A 17,910-nucleotide genomic window follows, 5' to 3' on the forward strand; every position below is an offset into this window, starting at 1 on the left:
AGCTGTGGTGCTGGAGAAGAGTATTGAGAGTACCATGGACTGCTAGGAAAACAAACACATTCATCCTGGAAAGGGTTAAACCGGGTGGCTCCTTGGAGGCAAGGATTCTGAGGCTTCGTCTGACATACTTTGGACATGTTATAAGGAGAGACCGGTCCTTGGAGAAGGACATCATGCTTGGGAGGGTGGAGGGACAGCACAGGAGGGGAAGGCCCTCTATGGGGTGGACTGATTCAGTGACTGGGGTAATTGGGATGGGAGTGTCAGAGACAGTGCGATTGGCACAGGATAGAGCGGGATTTAGGTCTGTTGTGCATAGGGTCGCTATGAGTCACCAGCGACTCGATGGCACATAGCAGCAACAACATGTGAGTGTGAAAATTAAGATATCTTTAATGCTTAAAAATGAAGTACTTTCAGAAAATAAGATTATTAATTCCTTTGTGAAATGTATAGGGCACTGAAGTAATAGTTACAGCTGAATTTTATTTTTTTATTGTTTTTAATTATTTTTAAATTTTTAAATCACAGTAATAATAATAACTGCTACTATTTATTGAATTTTTCTTCTTTGTCACTAAAAAGAAATGAAGAACAACAGGGAACAAATGAATGTATAGGATTTTATATATGTTTTAGACCAATTATAAAGCCATTTAAGGCTATAACCCACATGAAAAAAAAATCATTCTCAGTTTTCTCAGCTATAAAATAAACCAACCAATAGTAATTAATTATATAAAACTCAATGTACAGAAATTATGTCATGAAACAAAATGAATAGGAATAAAACAATGCATATGAAAAACTGTATAAAAAGTATGATTGTATAAATAATAATTTTTTAAAAAGAAAAAAATTCAACTGATTTAGTGATCAGTTATACTCACATGCACACTCTTTGTGTACATGTATATCTCAATGTGATTAAAAACTTTGCAAAACTTAGGAAAGACGTTGTCTATTTCAATTTACTATGAAGAAATTATATCATCCTGTCAAGTTGATTTCATAACTTGAACGCTGAACTTTTATAAAGCAATATAGTTTTCATCCATTCTATGAAACAGAACAGTAAGGGTGTTTCTTTTAATTATAAATATGAAACCTGGAGTTTAAGAATTCAGTTTTGAGAGATGAGAACCTTTGGTTTTTAGAAATAGCATTTCCCAAATTTTGTGATAAATACCAACTTTTCAGGACTAGTCAGCATGCTTTTGGTGCTAGTTTCTAGTTTTCCTCAGATTTCTAATAAGCTTGGTAAGCAAGATAGAATTCTAAATAGTGATTGCTTTTGCTTTTCCCCCCCTGCAGCTCTCATATGTGATGATGAATCTTGTGCATCCTTAACCCAAGTACCTCACGCATTGGAAGTTACTGGAGTTTTTTTGCCATCTGCTTACCTTCTTAGTTTGGCTCTCTTCCTCAAACAGTGAGAAGACCTTTCTTTTCAATTTGAATTGTTGCAGAATTAAGCCTATGGCTGATAGTAGTGGTTTGGGTAAAAAATCCATAAAATCCAGAAGTTCATCTGTTTCTGAGAAAGATGCACTTTCTCCATGTTCCTGTAATGTAAAGGCTTCTCCAACTTCATTGAAGCCGTTGGCACCCACATCAAGCAGCAGTAGTACAGAACAACTGATTTCATCAGAGAGAAAAAAGGAAAAAACCACCAACAAGGATACTGCCTCTGGGAAAGATAGGGTAAATATTGAAGATTCAAAGTTTCAGTACAAATTTACATCCATTTCCTAATTCTATTCTTACCTTTATTTCTATCCCATGGTGCCATGTCTAATAATCATTGCCTTCTTAACAAAGAAACATTTCTTTTTCACAGACTCGGTGAACAAAGTTGGGTAGTAACTTTTATCCATTCGTTTGTTGATGGGCACTTAGGTTGTTTCCAACTCCTTGCTATTGTGAACAAAGTCGTGATAAACATGGGTGTGTATATATCTGCTTGGATGGCAAGTAACTTTTTTTAAGGCTTACTTTCAAGTGTTTCCCAAATCAGTTTTTTCTGAAAATTGAGGATGTTATTCCACCTCTTTTGCTAGTGGCTTTTCCTGTATAGATTGTTTGCAAGTTTAGTTAAGTGTAAAACTTTTTAACATCTTCTTTAACTGATAAAGAATAAAATTTATGGCTATAACTAAATATAGTGTTTATGGTGTTACATGATAATTCCTAAGTGTTTAGATGGAATGTCAAAGGTACTTCATAAAATTACCTTGCATTCAACTATTTGACCAGCTTGGGTATTTGAGAAGAGGCAATTTGGAATTCTTTAATCAATAGAGTGTAACGTTGGAAGGTGAGTGCAATAAATTTAAAAACAAACAGGTTTCCCTGATTTCAGAGTTCTACCTTTTTCACACGTTAATTTTTTGCTGTTTTTTTTCTGACATTTATTACTTAAGATATAATTCTTATTATAAACATGTCTCTGAGAGAGTAGCTATTGTGTTATTTTGCTTAGAAGTCTATTTTGTGAGTACCTGACCACTATTTTTAATGAAATATTTGTTCTGCAAGTACTGACTTTTGTTTTTGTACTTAACACTTTAGTGTGACATCAGTGAAAGTTCACAAAGTAAATTAATTGCCCATTCAACAATTTATACACATTTTGCGTATTTGATATTGTTGTTGGGTGCCATCGAGTTTAACACAACTCATAGTCACCCTATGAACAACTGACCTGAACTCTCCCCTATCCAGTGCCATTCTCATCATCTCAGACACACTAAGCCCATTGCTGAAGTCACTGTGTCACTCATCTCATTGGGAAGCTTCCTCTCCTTCGTTGAGTGCTCTTCCCACCTCCTTTCTGGCTTCTCCATTTCTCTTTGACCTTCTTTCCTGCAACTTCCTGGCATCTCAGTTTTGTTTTTGGGCAAATGTTGCCCTTTTGGGTTTTGTATGGTTGATTGTTCTGAGGAATGTGTTTCTCACAGCTGTTGTTCACTTTATGGGCGTGCCTGTTGTTTAGTTGAAAGGCCTGTTGTTTAGTTGAAAGATGATGTCTGGGAATGGGTTCGGTTCCAGGGTTGAAGGGTGTCTAAAGGTCATTCTAGTTTCTGTCAGACTAGATAACTTTTGTCTCTTTTAAAGATTCTGAATCTTGTTCTACATTTTCCTCTATCTTTCCAGAATCTTCTGTTGTGATCTCATTCAGAGTGGATAGTGATGGCATCTGTGTACCGTCTAGTTCTTTCAGTCTTAAGCTAGTGGTGGCTGTGATTCATGTGGATTGTTAGTGCTTTGAACTAATTGTTTTCTTAAGTCTTTTATTATCTTCACTCTTCCTTGCTCTGAATGGGAAAACGCCATTACCTGAGATGAACATTTGTAAGCTACTGAGACCCAAGACTCACCAAAGTAAGACTCAAACTAAGACCCAAGATTCATCGATACCTTTCTTATGTTTAGCCTATTGAAGATGATTGTTCCATTTTGAAACAAGGGCGATTGATAAAACTGTGAGGTTGCCTTTTCTGGTGAATTTTTTTTTTTTAATGGAACAAATTCTGGTATATCTGCAATACAAATTATCATATAGACATTCATGGATTTTAGAGGGCTGTATTGAATGACAGCTTTCTTAGTCCAGTGATCTAATGAACCATATAGAGTTTAGAAATGGAAAAAAGATAGGAAACTGTATTAACTATAAAGATTACATTAAATATACTAAAGCGTTATCAGATTGTCTAAGTTAGAGATTTTGTATTTGAAAAGATTTTGTATTTTACAAGGATTTTGTATTTTAAAGTTAATCTTTTTATTCCTTCTTGGTCCAAGGTAACAAGAATCTCAGATGTAGAAAAAAAAATATCTCAACAATGGCATCGAGGTAGCTTTCTGGATGGAAAAGTCCCTCACATAAGGATAGACAGTGACTCTGCTATTCAGGTACATGGAAAGGAGACTGAAGTTCTTAACAGCGTCTAGAAATTTTGTGATTTCTTCTAACTAAATGGTTATTGGGGGAAAAGTTTAAAACAAATCTCTTAAGTAAATGAAGATAGTAAGATTAAGAAGGAATTACTATCTTTTTTTTTGGAATTACTATCTTTAAATGTGCCAAAGCTTTTCCTAAAGATAATGAATTCTGGGTACTTTTTCTGTTCATGGAAAATCAAATGAACATAGAGTGAAAGTTATATTTTATTAAACAAAATGGAGACCATTTTAATCTTTAAGCATTGGGCTGTTTTTGAGAGCAGTTGTGGAGTCATTGTAGAAAATGCAGAGAAAAACCATATTGGGATAATTTTAAAATTAAATTGCTTCTTTAGCATCTCACTAAACTAAAACATGAAGAAAATATAATCATTATTTTACTTTAATATGCATTAGCATTAAATCATCTTTAAAATTTGTTTTAAGAGGAATTGGAATGATTATAAAATCTTACTGAGAAATTCTTGAGAAGTTTAAATCTCTCCTTTAAATAAATGACTTGCATCAAGATGAACAAAGTCCCCCAAAACTTCACAAATATGCTGTGTTTAAAATTTAACCATAAAAGCTGTTATGTAGAAAGGAACATGGGTTCCTCATGGAACATGAAGAAGATATAGATAGAAAAGTAAAGAAGGAAGTTTTCCTCAGTCAGATAGAGCGAATTTTATCATTTGTTGTCTTTCTTTGACTTTTTTCCCTTGTACATGTGCAGGTTTTACCCTTTTTTCCCTTTTCAGTTTTTTCCTGGTTTAAATTATGAAGTATATAAGATATATACATATTTTAAGGAAATAACTTTTACAGTTTTGGCTGAAGTTGAAGCTTAGCTTCTCCCATAAAATAAATAGGTTCATTATAAAAATTTATAACAGTTCAAGAGACTGTAAAAGATGTTTTAGTCATCCAAAATTCTGCTACAAGAGATAATACTCTTAATATTTAGATTCATTTCCTTCCTAACATCAATGTAAACACAACTACATAAACACATCTTCATGATGGGATCATATCATGCATGTTTTCTACATTTAACTTATGGCATTGACTCCTTTGCTAATAAAAGAGCTCTGTTATAATTTTATATCATCCTCTTAAAATTATTAGAATCAAGCAATTTTATTCTTATTTCCCTCCATTACATGATCTCAGATCAATTATAAAATAAGATAATTCATAGGACAGTTGGTCTTTTTTTCACTTCATTATTAAGTTCCTATTTAAACAGATTTTGCCTTTTTTCTCCCCATGTTGATCTCAGAAGCTGTCCTCTCATGACTTTTCCACTTGTTCTTCCAGTATATAGCTCTGGCCACTGGCTCCAATAGCATTTGCTAGGGATTTTTATCTGGAACTAAGGACTTTATTATTTATGTAATATTTTCATATCTTCATTGTTGTTATTGGGTGCTGTCAAGTCGACTGCAACTCAGTGTATCTGAACCCTGTTTTATCATAAGCCAGTGATATACTTGATCCCAATGCTTCAGTCATTGGGTCATTCCATCTCCTTGAGAGTCTTTCTCTCTGTCACTGACCCTCCACCTCTCCAAGAATGATTTCTTTTGCCTAGCTGGCTTGTACTAAAAACATGTTTGCAATATGTGAGCTGAAGCTACCCCATCTGTGCCTTCAAGGAGCTCTCTGGCTGCACCTTCTCCAAGACATATTTGATTATCCTTTTGTTGGCAGTCCATGGGATATTAAGCACTCTATTCCAACACCACAACTCTAGACTCAGTTCTTCTTTTGTCATCCTTAGTCATCATCCAACTTTTTTGATGCATGGCAAGTAACTGAAAAGAGTATGGCCTAATCAAGTGCATCTTAGGCTTTAGACAGTTAACATTGAGCTGTGACAACTTGAAGAGGTCCTTGGTAGAAGATTTTCCCAAAGAAGCATGTCTTTTGATATCTTGACTGCTGGTACCAAGGGTGTTTTGTGGATACAAGTAAAACGAAGTCATTAACAATTTCAATCTTATTTTAAAATTTGTATTGTATTATTTTTACGTGTACTGTCAAATCAGATCTGACTGGTACAGGAGGAGATTGCCCCCTCCCTTCTAGCAGAGCATCTGGTGGATTTGAACCACGTACTTCTGGAATTGCAGTGCAGCATCTTGCCACTAGGCTACCAGAGCTCCCTCAATTTCAATCTTTTCTCCATCTATCATGATGTTGTCTATTGGCCCAGTGATAAGGACTTTTGTCTTTGTAATGTTCAGCTATAATCCATATTAAAGGCAGTAGTTTTTAATTTTCTTTAGTAAATGCTTCAGGTAACCATCATTTTTCAGCATGCAGATTTATGTCATCTGCATAATATAGACTGTTGATAAGTCTTCTAATCTTGATGTCACATTCTTTTGAAAAAAAATTATATACATATGTAGTAGATTAACATGTTCTGAGAAAACAGAAATAATGTTTCATTCATCTTTATAACCATCAAAATATATAGCAACAGTTGTTCTTAGGTGTCAATGAATCAGGTTTGACTCAATGATTCCGTGAGCAACAGACCTGACCCCTGTCCTGTCCTGTGCCATCCTCATCATCTCTGACATACTTTACTCCATTGCTGCAGTCATTGTGTGATACATCTTGTTGGTATCTACCTCTCTTTCACTGACCTTCCATCTTTCCAAGCATGATTTCCCTTTCCAAGGAATACTCTCTCTTAGCCACAGGCCCAAAGTATGAGAGATGAAACTTTGTCTTATTGGTCTGGGTGCACTTTTCCTTTTTGTTCTTTTAACAGTCCATGGGATATTCAGTACTTTCCTCCAGTGCAACTCAAAGGCTTTATTTCTTTTTCTGTCATCCTTACTCATTGTCCAACTCTTAGTGCATAGCAAGTGATTGAAGAGACCACGGCCTGAACCAGGTGCCCCGTAGTCTTTAGATTGGCATAATTTCTCTTTAGTATTTTGGAGACATCCCTGGCAGCAGACTTGCCTGATGCAATACGTCTCCAGATCTCCCAACTGCTGCTAGAGGTGATGATTGTTGATCCAAGCAAGATGAAATCATTGACAACTTCAATCCTTTCACCATCTGTCATAACACTGCCGTTTGGCCCAGTGGTGAGGACCATAGTTTTCTTGATATTGAGATGTAATCCATACCAAAGACTGTAGTCCTTGATCTTCTGTAGTGAACATTCCAAATCCTCTTTGCTTTCAGTAAGCAAGATTGTGTCATTTGTCTAATGCAGGTTGTTAATGAGTCTGCCACTTATCCTGATACCACATTCCTCTTCATAGAGTCCAGCTTTGTGAGGTATTTGCTCAGCATACAGATGGAAAGAATATGGAGAAAACACACATTGCTGATGCAGATCCTTCCTGATTTTAAACCATGCAGTATTCCTTTGTTCTGTTGAGATAACAACTTCTTGTTTGAGATACAGATTTTATTCTTTTTTTATTGGGAAAAACATATTGGGGGTACAAGGAGGTGAGGGTTGGGGGCAGAAGGGTGAGGATGGGCCAGGATGCAGTTGCAGAGCTGCACAGTTTGGTCGGTGGGGGGAGCAGGTGAAGGAAATGATGAGGGTCCAGTGGGAACCAGTTGCTACAGAGGAATGACAAGCATTTTCCAATAGTAATTAAACCAACTGTCTTATTGATTTGGGAATTGGATGCCGACTCTCTGGCTTCTTCATGCTGAACAGGGGCATAGATATAAAGGGGGGAAGGGAGGACGGTTTATCACCTTACTGGTGGTCTTGGGTTACAGCTGCTTGCCTTCTTGCTCCTGAGGGCCGCAATGGTTTGCCCCGAGCCGGGGGCCAAGCGCAGCCCGCCCCAGGAAGAAGGCCACGATGGCTTGCCCCAGGCAGAGGGCCGAGGGCAGCCCACCCCAGGCAAAGGGCCACTATGGCTCACCCCAGGCAGAGGGCCGAGGGCAGCTTGCCCCAAGCCGGGGGCCGAGGGCAGCCCGCCCCGGGCAGAGGGCCACGACGGCTCGCCCCGGGCAGAGGGCCGCGATGGCTCACCCCAGGCAGAGGGCCGAGGGCAGCCCGCCCCGGGCAGAGGGCTGCGACGGCTCGCTCCAAGCCGGGGGCCAAGGGCAGCCTGCCCCGGGCAGAGGGCCGCGATGGCTCGCCCCAGGCAGAGGGCCGAGGGCAGCCCGCCCCAGGCAGAGGGCCGCGATGGCTCGCCCCGGGCTGGGGGCTGAGGGTAGCCCACCCCAGGCAGAGGGCTGCGACGGCTCGCTCCAAGCCGGGGGCCAAGGGCAGCCTGCCCCGGGCAGAGGGCCGCGATGGCTCGCCCCAGGCAGAGGGCCGAGGGCAGCCCGCCCCGGGCAGAGGGCTGCGACGGCTCGCCCTGGGCCGGGGGCCGAGGGCAGCCCGCCCCGGGCAGAGGGCCGTGACGGCTGAAGTAATCTTTTTTTAAAAAAGAAGAAGAAAAAGTGTGTGTGTGTGTGTACCGTCAAATTGGATCTGACCGGTACAGGAGACTGCCCCTCCTTCTCCAGCAGAGCATGAAGTAGAGTCTGGGTTCCCCACCCCCCAGGTGCCTGTCGGTTCCTGGGTTTCAGCTGTCCACACCACAGCAGTGGGCAACGAGCTTAAAGCCCCTGATGGCTCTGGGCGCTGACTCTCACCAGTGGCTGTGGATGAAGTCACAGGCGATTTTCATCCAGCGCTGGAGATACAGATTTTTATGAACCCAATTAAGTGTTCTTGGATTCCCATTCTTCTCAATTGTAGCCATAGTTTGTTATAATCTACACAGTCAAATGCCTTTCATAGTCAACAAAACACAAATAGACATTCTTTTGATATTGTCTGTTTTCAGTCAGGATTCATCTGACATCAGCAGTGATATCCCTGGTGTCCATTGCCTCTTCTAAACCCTGTTTAAACTTCTAGTAGTTCTTTGTCAATGTACTGTTCTAGCTGTTTTTAGTTTTGTTTTAATTTTTTTAAATTTTATACTTGTTTATATACAAAGAGCACAAAATGCGTATACTTTGTTTTTCACACCAGGTCTTTCCCTTTCTTTTACCTGTCCTTTTTTAAATGATCACCAGCAACATGATACTGTTTTATAATTTCCACATTCTGTTGGGCCACCTTCGTTGGGAATGGGAACAAATATGGGTCTCTTCCAGGAAGTCAACTAAGCAGTTTTCCTCCAGATTTCCTAGTTTAGACTGGTGAGCATATCCAGTGTTGCATCTTCTAGCTGAAACGTGTAATTTTGTCTAGAATATTAAAGATGAGTATTTCTTCTTTTTCCTCTCCCCCACCTCTCTTCTCTCAGCGCATTTATGTTGCCTGACTTCAGGATTATAGTTATTGTTCTGTGCCATTAACAACAGCTCTGAACCCTTGCCTGTCCTGAGCAGTCTCACTAATTCTGACACACCAACCTACTGTATCAATCCATCTCATCCAGGGTCTTCCTCTCCTGCATCGTCCCTCCACCCTTCTGAGCATGATGTCCTTCTCCAAGGACCTGTGTCTCCTGGCCATGTGCCCAAAGTAAGTATGTGAGATGGAGCTTCAAGAGCCTAGCCTCCAAGGAGAAACTTGGTTTCACCCTTTCCAAGACAGACCTATTTGTCTTGGCAATCCATGATATGTTCAGAACTCTTCTCCAGCACCACAATTCAAAGACATTGATTCTCCTGTCATCCTTAGACACTGTCCAGCTCTCTGATGTTTAGCAGATAATTGCGAAGACTGTGGCCTGGATTAGGCACACCTTGATCTCTAGATTGACATCATGGTTTAGCTGTTTTAAAAGATAGAAAAGAAACAGCTCTTTAAGGACTTCATAGACCATCTTTGGGGAAAACCAGTTAAAAATGTTTGAAAGCAAGAAGGTGTTTGAGGACCAATTCATATATGTTTGGAAAGTGGGGAGGGGAGGAAACAGGACCATCTTTCATGGCGATTGAATGAGAATCCTTTATGAAGGAGGAGGCAACTGGTGGTTATAGAATCATCTCTTAAGGCAGTAAGAATGGGGGAGGGGGATAAGCATTCAATGAATATCCTTATACCAATAATATGTGTGTTTGTGTGAGTATGTGTGGACTAGAAGAAAATGGAGTCAGAGAGGAACCAGGAGGTGGGGGTGGGGGTAGGGAGTGATAACTATTGAATTTAAAAGCCACTCTATGGGTTAGATCAAAAACACAGCAGCTGCTGACTCTCTGTGCCTTTCTGTGTGTTTTATCAGATCTGTGCTCCATGGCGATTTTGGTGGCTGAGTTTGAGGGATGTAATTCATTGGGCCTTTCTTCTGAGGTGACTCTGCTTAGACTTGATCATCCAACCTTGTGGTTCGCAGCCTAATACATTAAGTATTGGAACCACCAGAGACTCCAGAGTTAGAAAACCAAACCAAACTCACTGTCATTGGACTGATTCTGAAGGACAGAGTGGAACTGCTCCATGGGTTCTAAATTCTTCACTGATACACTCTGCCTCATCTTTCTCCCTTGGAATGACTGGTGGGTTTCAACTACTGACCTTTTGATTAGCAACTTAGTGCATTAACCACAGTACTACTAGCAGGCAAAAGAGTTAGATAAACACTCTGTAAAAAAGAAATTGTTAATCTTATTGTATAGACCCAAACAACGGCAGTTCAGAGCACTTAGAAAAATTGCACACCGCTCTTTCAGATGTCTGATGCTTCCCACTCACAGTAGTCCTTCAATGAACATTTCTTGAATAAATAAAGGAATTAATATATTTTTGGAATCAGTATGTTTTTTGAATATTTAAGATTGTTAAAGTTGTACTTACTGAGCTCAAATGGTTTTTCCAGAAATGTGGACAATTAAATATGAAAGGCTATTTAACTTTTAAATAATGAAAGTAAAAAAGAAAAGAAAAATACAATGGTAGGAAATAGGAAGACTAACAACTGAGTTCCATGTTGCATGGTCAAACTAGAGGTGATCACCAAGAGTGGGAAGGCTTTGACTGGCTAACCAAATGGCAGTTTCACCCACTAGCCTTTTCTCTCTGTTCCCCTCTATTCTGATCTCCATGCTCAGTGGGTCTAGAAATGCCTATCTACATGTTCTGGAGTTTATTTTCATCGCGAAAGCTGACAATCCCCAACTTTACAGAGAATGTATCTACCGCCCAGATTAACATAGAATGAGAATATAGTTTTCATTATAATACTTGCTTGTTATTTGATGGGATAAACTAAATTATCATTTTGTCAAGGTTAGTTCATTTTTTCTTTGTAAATGTTAAATTATACATCAAAGGATTCTTGGTCTGGATTGTGGGGTTACAGGTGATTTTTCTTTTCTCTTTAGTATTGATCTCTGTGTTATAATTTTGCCGTATTTCTCTAAAAAGAAAGAAACTTTTTAATTAACAGAAACAATGGACGTTAACCAAGTTACTTGGTTAATGAGGAAACACTTGTTCAGTGGCTAACAGATTTGGATTTTATAATATAGTGCTCAGAGTTTTGGAATAAATTTTGGGTGAATGCACTGTGTATCCATCCATATTTCCCCCCCTTTTTAATTGTGATTTAAATTTTCATTAATATTAATTGTGATTTAACAAAAGTAAATCTAACATTCCATGTGAGCTTAACAGAAGATTTCAAAAGGCAGCGCAGGATGACAAAGTAAAATATTACAATGAAATGTGCAAGGAGTTGGAGTCAGAAAACCAAAAGTGTCGAGCTCGCTCAGCATTTCTTAAGCTCAAGGAACTGAAGAACAAATTCAAACCTCGAGTTGCTATAATCAAGGATGCTTTAGGCAGAATATTAAATGATCCAGGAGGTATCAAAAGAAGATGGAAAGAATATACTAAGTCATTGTATCAAAAGGAATTAGCAGACACGGAAGAATTTAATGAAACAACATATGAGCAAGAGCCTATGGTGATGAAGGAAGAAGTTCAAGCTGCTTTGGAGGAAATAGCAAAAAATAAGGCCCCAGGAATAGATGGTATACCAATTGACATATTTCAGCTAACAGATGCTGCCCTGGACGTGCTCACCAAGTTGTGCCAAGAAGTCTGGAGAACAACCACTTGGCCAACTGACTGGAAGAGATGTATATTTGTTCCCATTCCAAAGAAAGGTGACCCAACAGAGTGTGGAAACAATAGAACAATATTGTTGATTTCACATGCAAGCAAGATTCTACTGAAGATTATCCAAAAACAACTGGAACAGCACATTAGCAGAGAACTGCCAGAAGTGCAGGCTGGGTTTAGAAGGGGTCATGGTACTAGGGATATTGTAGCTAATGTTAGATGAATATTGGCTGAAAGCAGGGAATACCAGAGGAATGTCTATCTGTGCTTCATTGATTATGCAAAGGCATTTGACTGTGTGGACCATTACAAACTGTGGCTGACTCTGAGAAGAATGGGAATCCCAGAAGAACTTGATCATGCTAATGGGAAACTTATACTTGAACCAAGAGGCAGTCATCAGAACCGAGCAAGGAAACACTACATGGTTCAAAATTGGTAAGGGTGTATGCCAGGGATGTGTCCTGTCTCCATACCTTTTCAACTTGTATGCAGAACAGATCATCCAGGAGGCTGGGCTCTATGAGGAGAAATGTGGCATCAGGATTGATGGAAGATCTATAAACAATCAGTTATGCAGATGACACAACCCTGCTTGCTGAAACTGAGGAGGACCTGGGGGGTTTGCTGCTGAGGGTCAGGGACTACAACCTTCAGTATGGACTGAGGCTCAATGTCAAGAAGACAAAGATTCTCACCACTGGACCAATTGGCAGCATCAGGATGGTGAAGAGATTGAGATTGTTCACAGCTTTAGTCTGTTTGGCTCCACAATCAACACTCTTGGCAACAGCAGCCAGGAAATTAAAAGATGTATTGCGATGGAAAAGTCTGCTGTTAGGGACCTCTCTAAAGTACTCAAGAATAATGGTGTGTCTCTAAAGACTATGGTGCGACTGGTACAGGCCATGGTTTTTGCAATCACTTGTTATGCATCAGAGAGCTGGACAATGACCAGGGAGGATAGAAGGAGAATTGATGCTTTTGAGCTTTCGTGTTGGAGAAGAGTGCTGAGGGTGCCATGGACTGATAAGAAAACAAACAGATTTCACCCTGGAGAGGGTTAAACCGGGCTGCTCCTTGGAGGCAAGGATTCTGAGGCTACGTCTGACATACTTTGGTCATGTTGTAAGGAGGGACATGTCCTTGGAGAGGGACATCATGCTTGGGAGGGTGGAGGGCAGGTGCAGAGGGGAAGGCCCTCTGGGAGATGGATTGATTCGGTGACTGTGGCAATCGGGATGAGTGTGTCGGAGACAGTGAGATTGGCACAGGACAGAGCAGAGTTTAGAGATGTTGTACATAGGGTCATTTGAGTCGCAAGCGACTCGATGGCACATAACAACAACAACAACAAAATCTAACATATAAGTTAGATTTTCATTCATTGTTGTACATTTTATCCCCTTTTCCCTTTCCCCCTCCCCCAGTTCACTTTAAAAAAAATTATTAATTATTGCACCATTAACTCCCTCTCTCCCTTCCCCCAGTCATCTTTGCAAAGGACCTCTTATTCTGAGCCAAGTGGGTAAGGAGTTTTGCTGTCTCAACCCAAAAGGCAGATGATTTGAATCCCCCAATTGCTCTGTGTGAGAAAGATGAGCAGTCTTCTCCTGTATGATTAACTGCCGTTGAAAACCTGATGGAAGCTTAGCTGTGGGTTGGTTCCAACTTGATGGTAATGAAATGAGTTTCTATTTGACTTTAAGAAGAACCTTTCCCCTGGAGTTAGAATTTGTCTGTATTATGTGTTCATTTTTAATACTTTATGAATGACAAAGGGACTTTTCATTTTCTCTAGGAATTCTATACTTTTGGAAAAGTATTGGGCCAAGGAAGCTTTGGGTTGGTCATTGAAGCTACAGATACTGAAACAGGGACTAAGTGGGCAATTAAAAAAGTGAATAAAGACAAGGTAAGACTGACTAGCAGCATCAATATGAGGCCAATGTGGGTATAGACAGTACATCTTTTTACACTGACCCCCATTTCCTCTGACCATGAGGTGAGGATTTGACCATTCCCTTGGATATTTGTGGTCATTTCTGTATCTTTCTGCCAATTCTTATACTGAGATAGAGAAGTGTTATTTGGGAAAATAAATCAGAAAAGTTAAAAAACATAAATTTTACCAGAGTGAGTTGAAGATAAATAATATTTAAAAATATGTGGATATGTAGAGTTTGCACTAAATATGTCTTAGCTTGTTCTACGTCCTGCTGCTTTCTCCTGATGTTCTGATACTCATTTTTACAATAAAGTATCCATGACTTGGAGTAGAGAACATCATCATCAGATATTAGTAAATTCCCTATTTCCTCACTGTTTGCTAATTCTCTCTTCATTCATCTTACCTGTTCTTTAAATTTGAGGATCCAGGTGGAGACAGGATGGAAGCAGAGGGGTGAAGATGTGCAGGAGGGGCAATTAATCATGGAGTCTCACAATGTGGTGGGTGAGGAAGTGAGGGAAATGGGAAGGATCTGGTGTGAAAAAAACAGTGTGTTAGAATTTTGTAAATAAACTAGTGTAAACAAAAGAATGTAAAGTAGAATGTATATGAATGATTGTATAAAACACAATGTAAATGAAAGATCATATAAGATACAATATATATGAATAAAACATACTGTAAAGGTATTATTATATGAAAACCAATTAAAAATAATTTTAAAAAGTTTGAACCACTTTCCTCACCACCTATGTACTATACTGTTTGTTTGTATCTATTATATTTCTCAACAGATTTTAAGGTACAGTGTAAGATTATTCATTTGATCATTTCATCGACTTTTAAAAAAGATACTAATGTGCTTGGGAAAACAAAGAAACTATTTTGGTGTTTGTTCTGTCGGAGACAGTGACATTGGCACAGGACAGAGCAGAGTTTAGAGCTGTTGTACATAGGGTCGCTATGAGTCGCAAGCGACTTGATGGCACATAACAACAACAACAACAACGTATTTATAAAATGAAAAAGGAGATTATGTTGTATCCTTTAAAATAAACTCTACAAATTGGACTACATGTCTTATCTCTCTAAAGTTTAATTAAGAAATGTATAAGACTAAAGAAAAGGAGACACAGAAGTCTTTCTAGGATTCTTTAGCATTCTAGACACATAATGCTCCTTTGGATGCTATTTCTTTTGCCTCTTTGATAACACTTAATTGTGCTCATGTGAAACCTACACCTAGACCAAGAGGCTGTTGTGTGCAGACCAAGAGAACATTACATGGTTTAAAACTAAGAAGGGTGTGCATCGGGGTTATATTCTCTCTGTATCCTATTCACTATGTATACTGAATAAATTATTTGAGATACTAGACTCTGTGAGGAAGAATTTGGCATCAGGGTTAGAGAAGACTCATCAGGAACTTCCAGTATACCTTGCTTTCTGAAATTGAGGACTGCCAGAAGGTCAGGCTGGGTTCAGGAGAGGCTGTGACACCAAGGATATCATTGCTCATGCCACATGAATCCTGACTGAAAGCACAGACTACCAGAAGAGTGCCTATTTATGCTTTATAGACTAAACAAAGGCATTTGACTTTGTGGATTATAAAAAAACTAATACTAACATTGAAAATAATCAGAATCCCAGAACACTTAAATGTGCTCATGAGAAATAGATACCATGGGAAGACTGAGAATTGACAAAAGACAAGAAGACCCTAAACCAGATAGATTGGTTCGGTGACTGCTTCAATGAGTTCAAGCATGTTAGAGGTGATGCAGATGGCAGAGTTTAGATCTATTGTTCATAGGGTCTCTATCAATCATATGTGACTCAGTGGTACCTAACAACAATAACAACATTGGGAATCATCACTAGACACCTGACTGATGCTCTTGCCACTGCTGTGGGGTGAAGGTGTGATGTCTGGTCTGGGACTGCATGTCTGCAGTCCAATAAAAGATTGGGTTTGGAGTGCCCAGTCAGGTTAGAGTTTCTGCTCGTCTAAGATGTGGTTGACAGCTAAATATATCTGTCAATCTATGAATAGCACTGCTTCTCATCTAGCAGGTGTAAAGGGGTTGGACACCCAGCCTAGAAGAGAATTATTGTTGGCCTCTGACCTATCCAGGTTATTCTACATGGTTAGGAATGGTATACTCTGCTGGTGTGAAGAGACAGTCACTACCAGCTGCAGATGCTCAAAGATGACACACTGCGTGAAGTGTGCACTGCTCCAAGTGCAGGGATAGTGCAGAATACACAAGGGTGCTCAGTGAGAGGTATGGATTCCATTTAGAAATGATGTTCCACTGGGATGGATGCAGACCAGACACAGCACAGAATGCTGGCACACAGAGGGAGTCTCTGAATGTTAGATTGTGCATGCTCTCCCGGTGCCAGATACAACTGGTGCAAGTCTGACCTCAAGTAGAACTGAGAAGGGCTTTCTGACGCTGCTGACTACTTGATAAGTTGTGGTGGAGAAAAGTCACTATGTGAGCTCCAGAAGGCTCTGTGGACCAAAGAAAAAAATAATAATACCTTTCTTGTGCTTTTTTTTTGTCTCCTTATTGATATTTTTTTGGTCAGTTTATTCCTTCAGTCAGTATTTTACTTACTTATTTATCTTTTCCATTGGAACAAAAGATTCTTGGATGATTATTTGTATCTATAAACTTTTCTGTTGTCTTAATTTAAAAAGATTTGGGCTATTGTCTCTGTAGTCTGCCATTTTGCCTGGAAGAAGTCAGGCAACATGTGAATTGGACAATGCAGGTCAAGCCATATGTTTAGATGGAAATTCACTGAATTTGTGGTAATTTTCCATATTTAGACGATATAGGAGTCCACAATCACAATTTTTACAATCACTATTTCTCTTGACCTTTTAGGATAATTTTAGAATATGACTTTTACACGAAACAAAGTGAGATTGACAGTTTCCCATTTATTTCTGTGGTGATAATGGCTGAAGGGTAAAGGTGTTTGGAAGAATTGAACAAATGAGAGAAATAATATATTTTATTTATTCATTCATTGTTGTGCATTTTCCTCCTTCCCACTCCCTTCCATGAGGAAGAATATGTTTTAATCTGATTACGAGGATAAATAAACTATGTCATTACTTGAGACAGGTAGGTGTGATAGTCACCTGTGAAATCTATGTTTCCTCATTAATTTAGGCTGGAAGCTCTGCTGTGAAGTTACTTGAACGGGAGGTGAGCATCCTCAAAAGTGTGAAACATGAACACATCATACATCTGGAGCAAGTGTTAGAAACCCCTAAGGTAAAGCTTCCTCACTTGGTGCATTTTGAAAGTTGTTGTTACAAAATGAACATCATTCCATTCTGAAAGAATCCCTTTGGGCCATAGTTGTTCATGTCACTGGCATGAGTTTGTCACTGGAGATTGATGAGAGCATTACAGATGACTTTTATTATTGATTATATAATTAGGTTTCTGCTGATTAGATTAATGTCTTTAGTGATATTTCTGGTGACATATTAAAACCAGATGTTTAAAGTTGAAGCAATTTCATAAAAAACTAAAAGTGATTAGAGCTTTCCTTCTGTTTTGGTCCTTAGTTTCGCTATTAGAATTTTTTGGAACGCCATAATTTTGTGAGATTAACTTCACAATTCCTCACCAGTAATTCACCAGAGCTACACACACACACACACACACACACACACACACACACACACACACTCTTCATTTCACAGACTTTCAAAAGCATGTGAATAAATTAAAGGTACTATGGGTTGGATCAAGCACATCTTAGTCTTTCAAGTGACATCCTTACTCTTAAGCACTTTAAAGAGGTCCTTTACTGCATATTTCCCTAGTTACATCTCTTTTGATTTCTTGACTGCTGCTTCTATGGGTGTTGATTTGGGGTCCAAGCTAAATGAGACTCCTGACAACTTCAGTCTTTTCTC

The 17,910-nt window shown here is 39.2% G+C and overlaps 1 protein-coding gene across 1 annotated transcript in view; it reads left to right on the forward strand.

Moving 5' to 3' along the window:
• Nucleotides 1–1,479: 1,479 nt before the first annotated feature.
• The window catches only part of STK33 (serine/threonine kinase 33), an 89,367-nt gene continuing 72,936 nt past the window's right edge, over nucleotides 1,480–17,910 (forward strand). The window contains exons 1-4 of the mRNA XM_006885603.1: nucleotides 1,480–1,704; nucleotides 3,808–3,918; nucleotides 13,812–13,925; nucleotides 17,153–17,257. Coding sequence (XP_006885665.1) covers nucleotides 1,480–1,704; nucleotides 3,808–3,918; nucleotides 13,812–13,925; nucleotides 17,153–17,257 — 555 coding nt within the window. The remainder of the gene's footprint in view (nucleotides 1,705–3,807; nucleotides 3,919–13,811; nucleotides 13,926–17,152; nucleotides 17,258–17,910) is intronic.

This window comes from Elephantulus edwardii, unplaced genomic scaffold, assembly GCF_000299155.1.
Source record: "Elephantulus edwardii isolate Elephantulus edwardi_28Jun2011 unplaced genomic scaffold, EleEdw1.0 scaffold00044, whole genome shotgun sequence".
Classification (NCBI taxonomy): domain Eukaryota; kingdom Metazoa; phylum Chordata; class Mammalia; order Macroscelidea; family Macroscelididae; genus Elephantulus; species Elephantulus edwardii.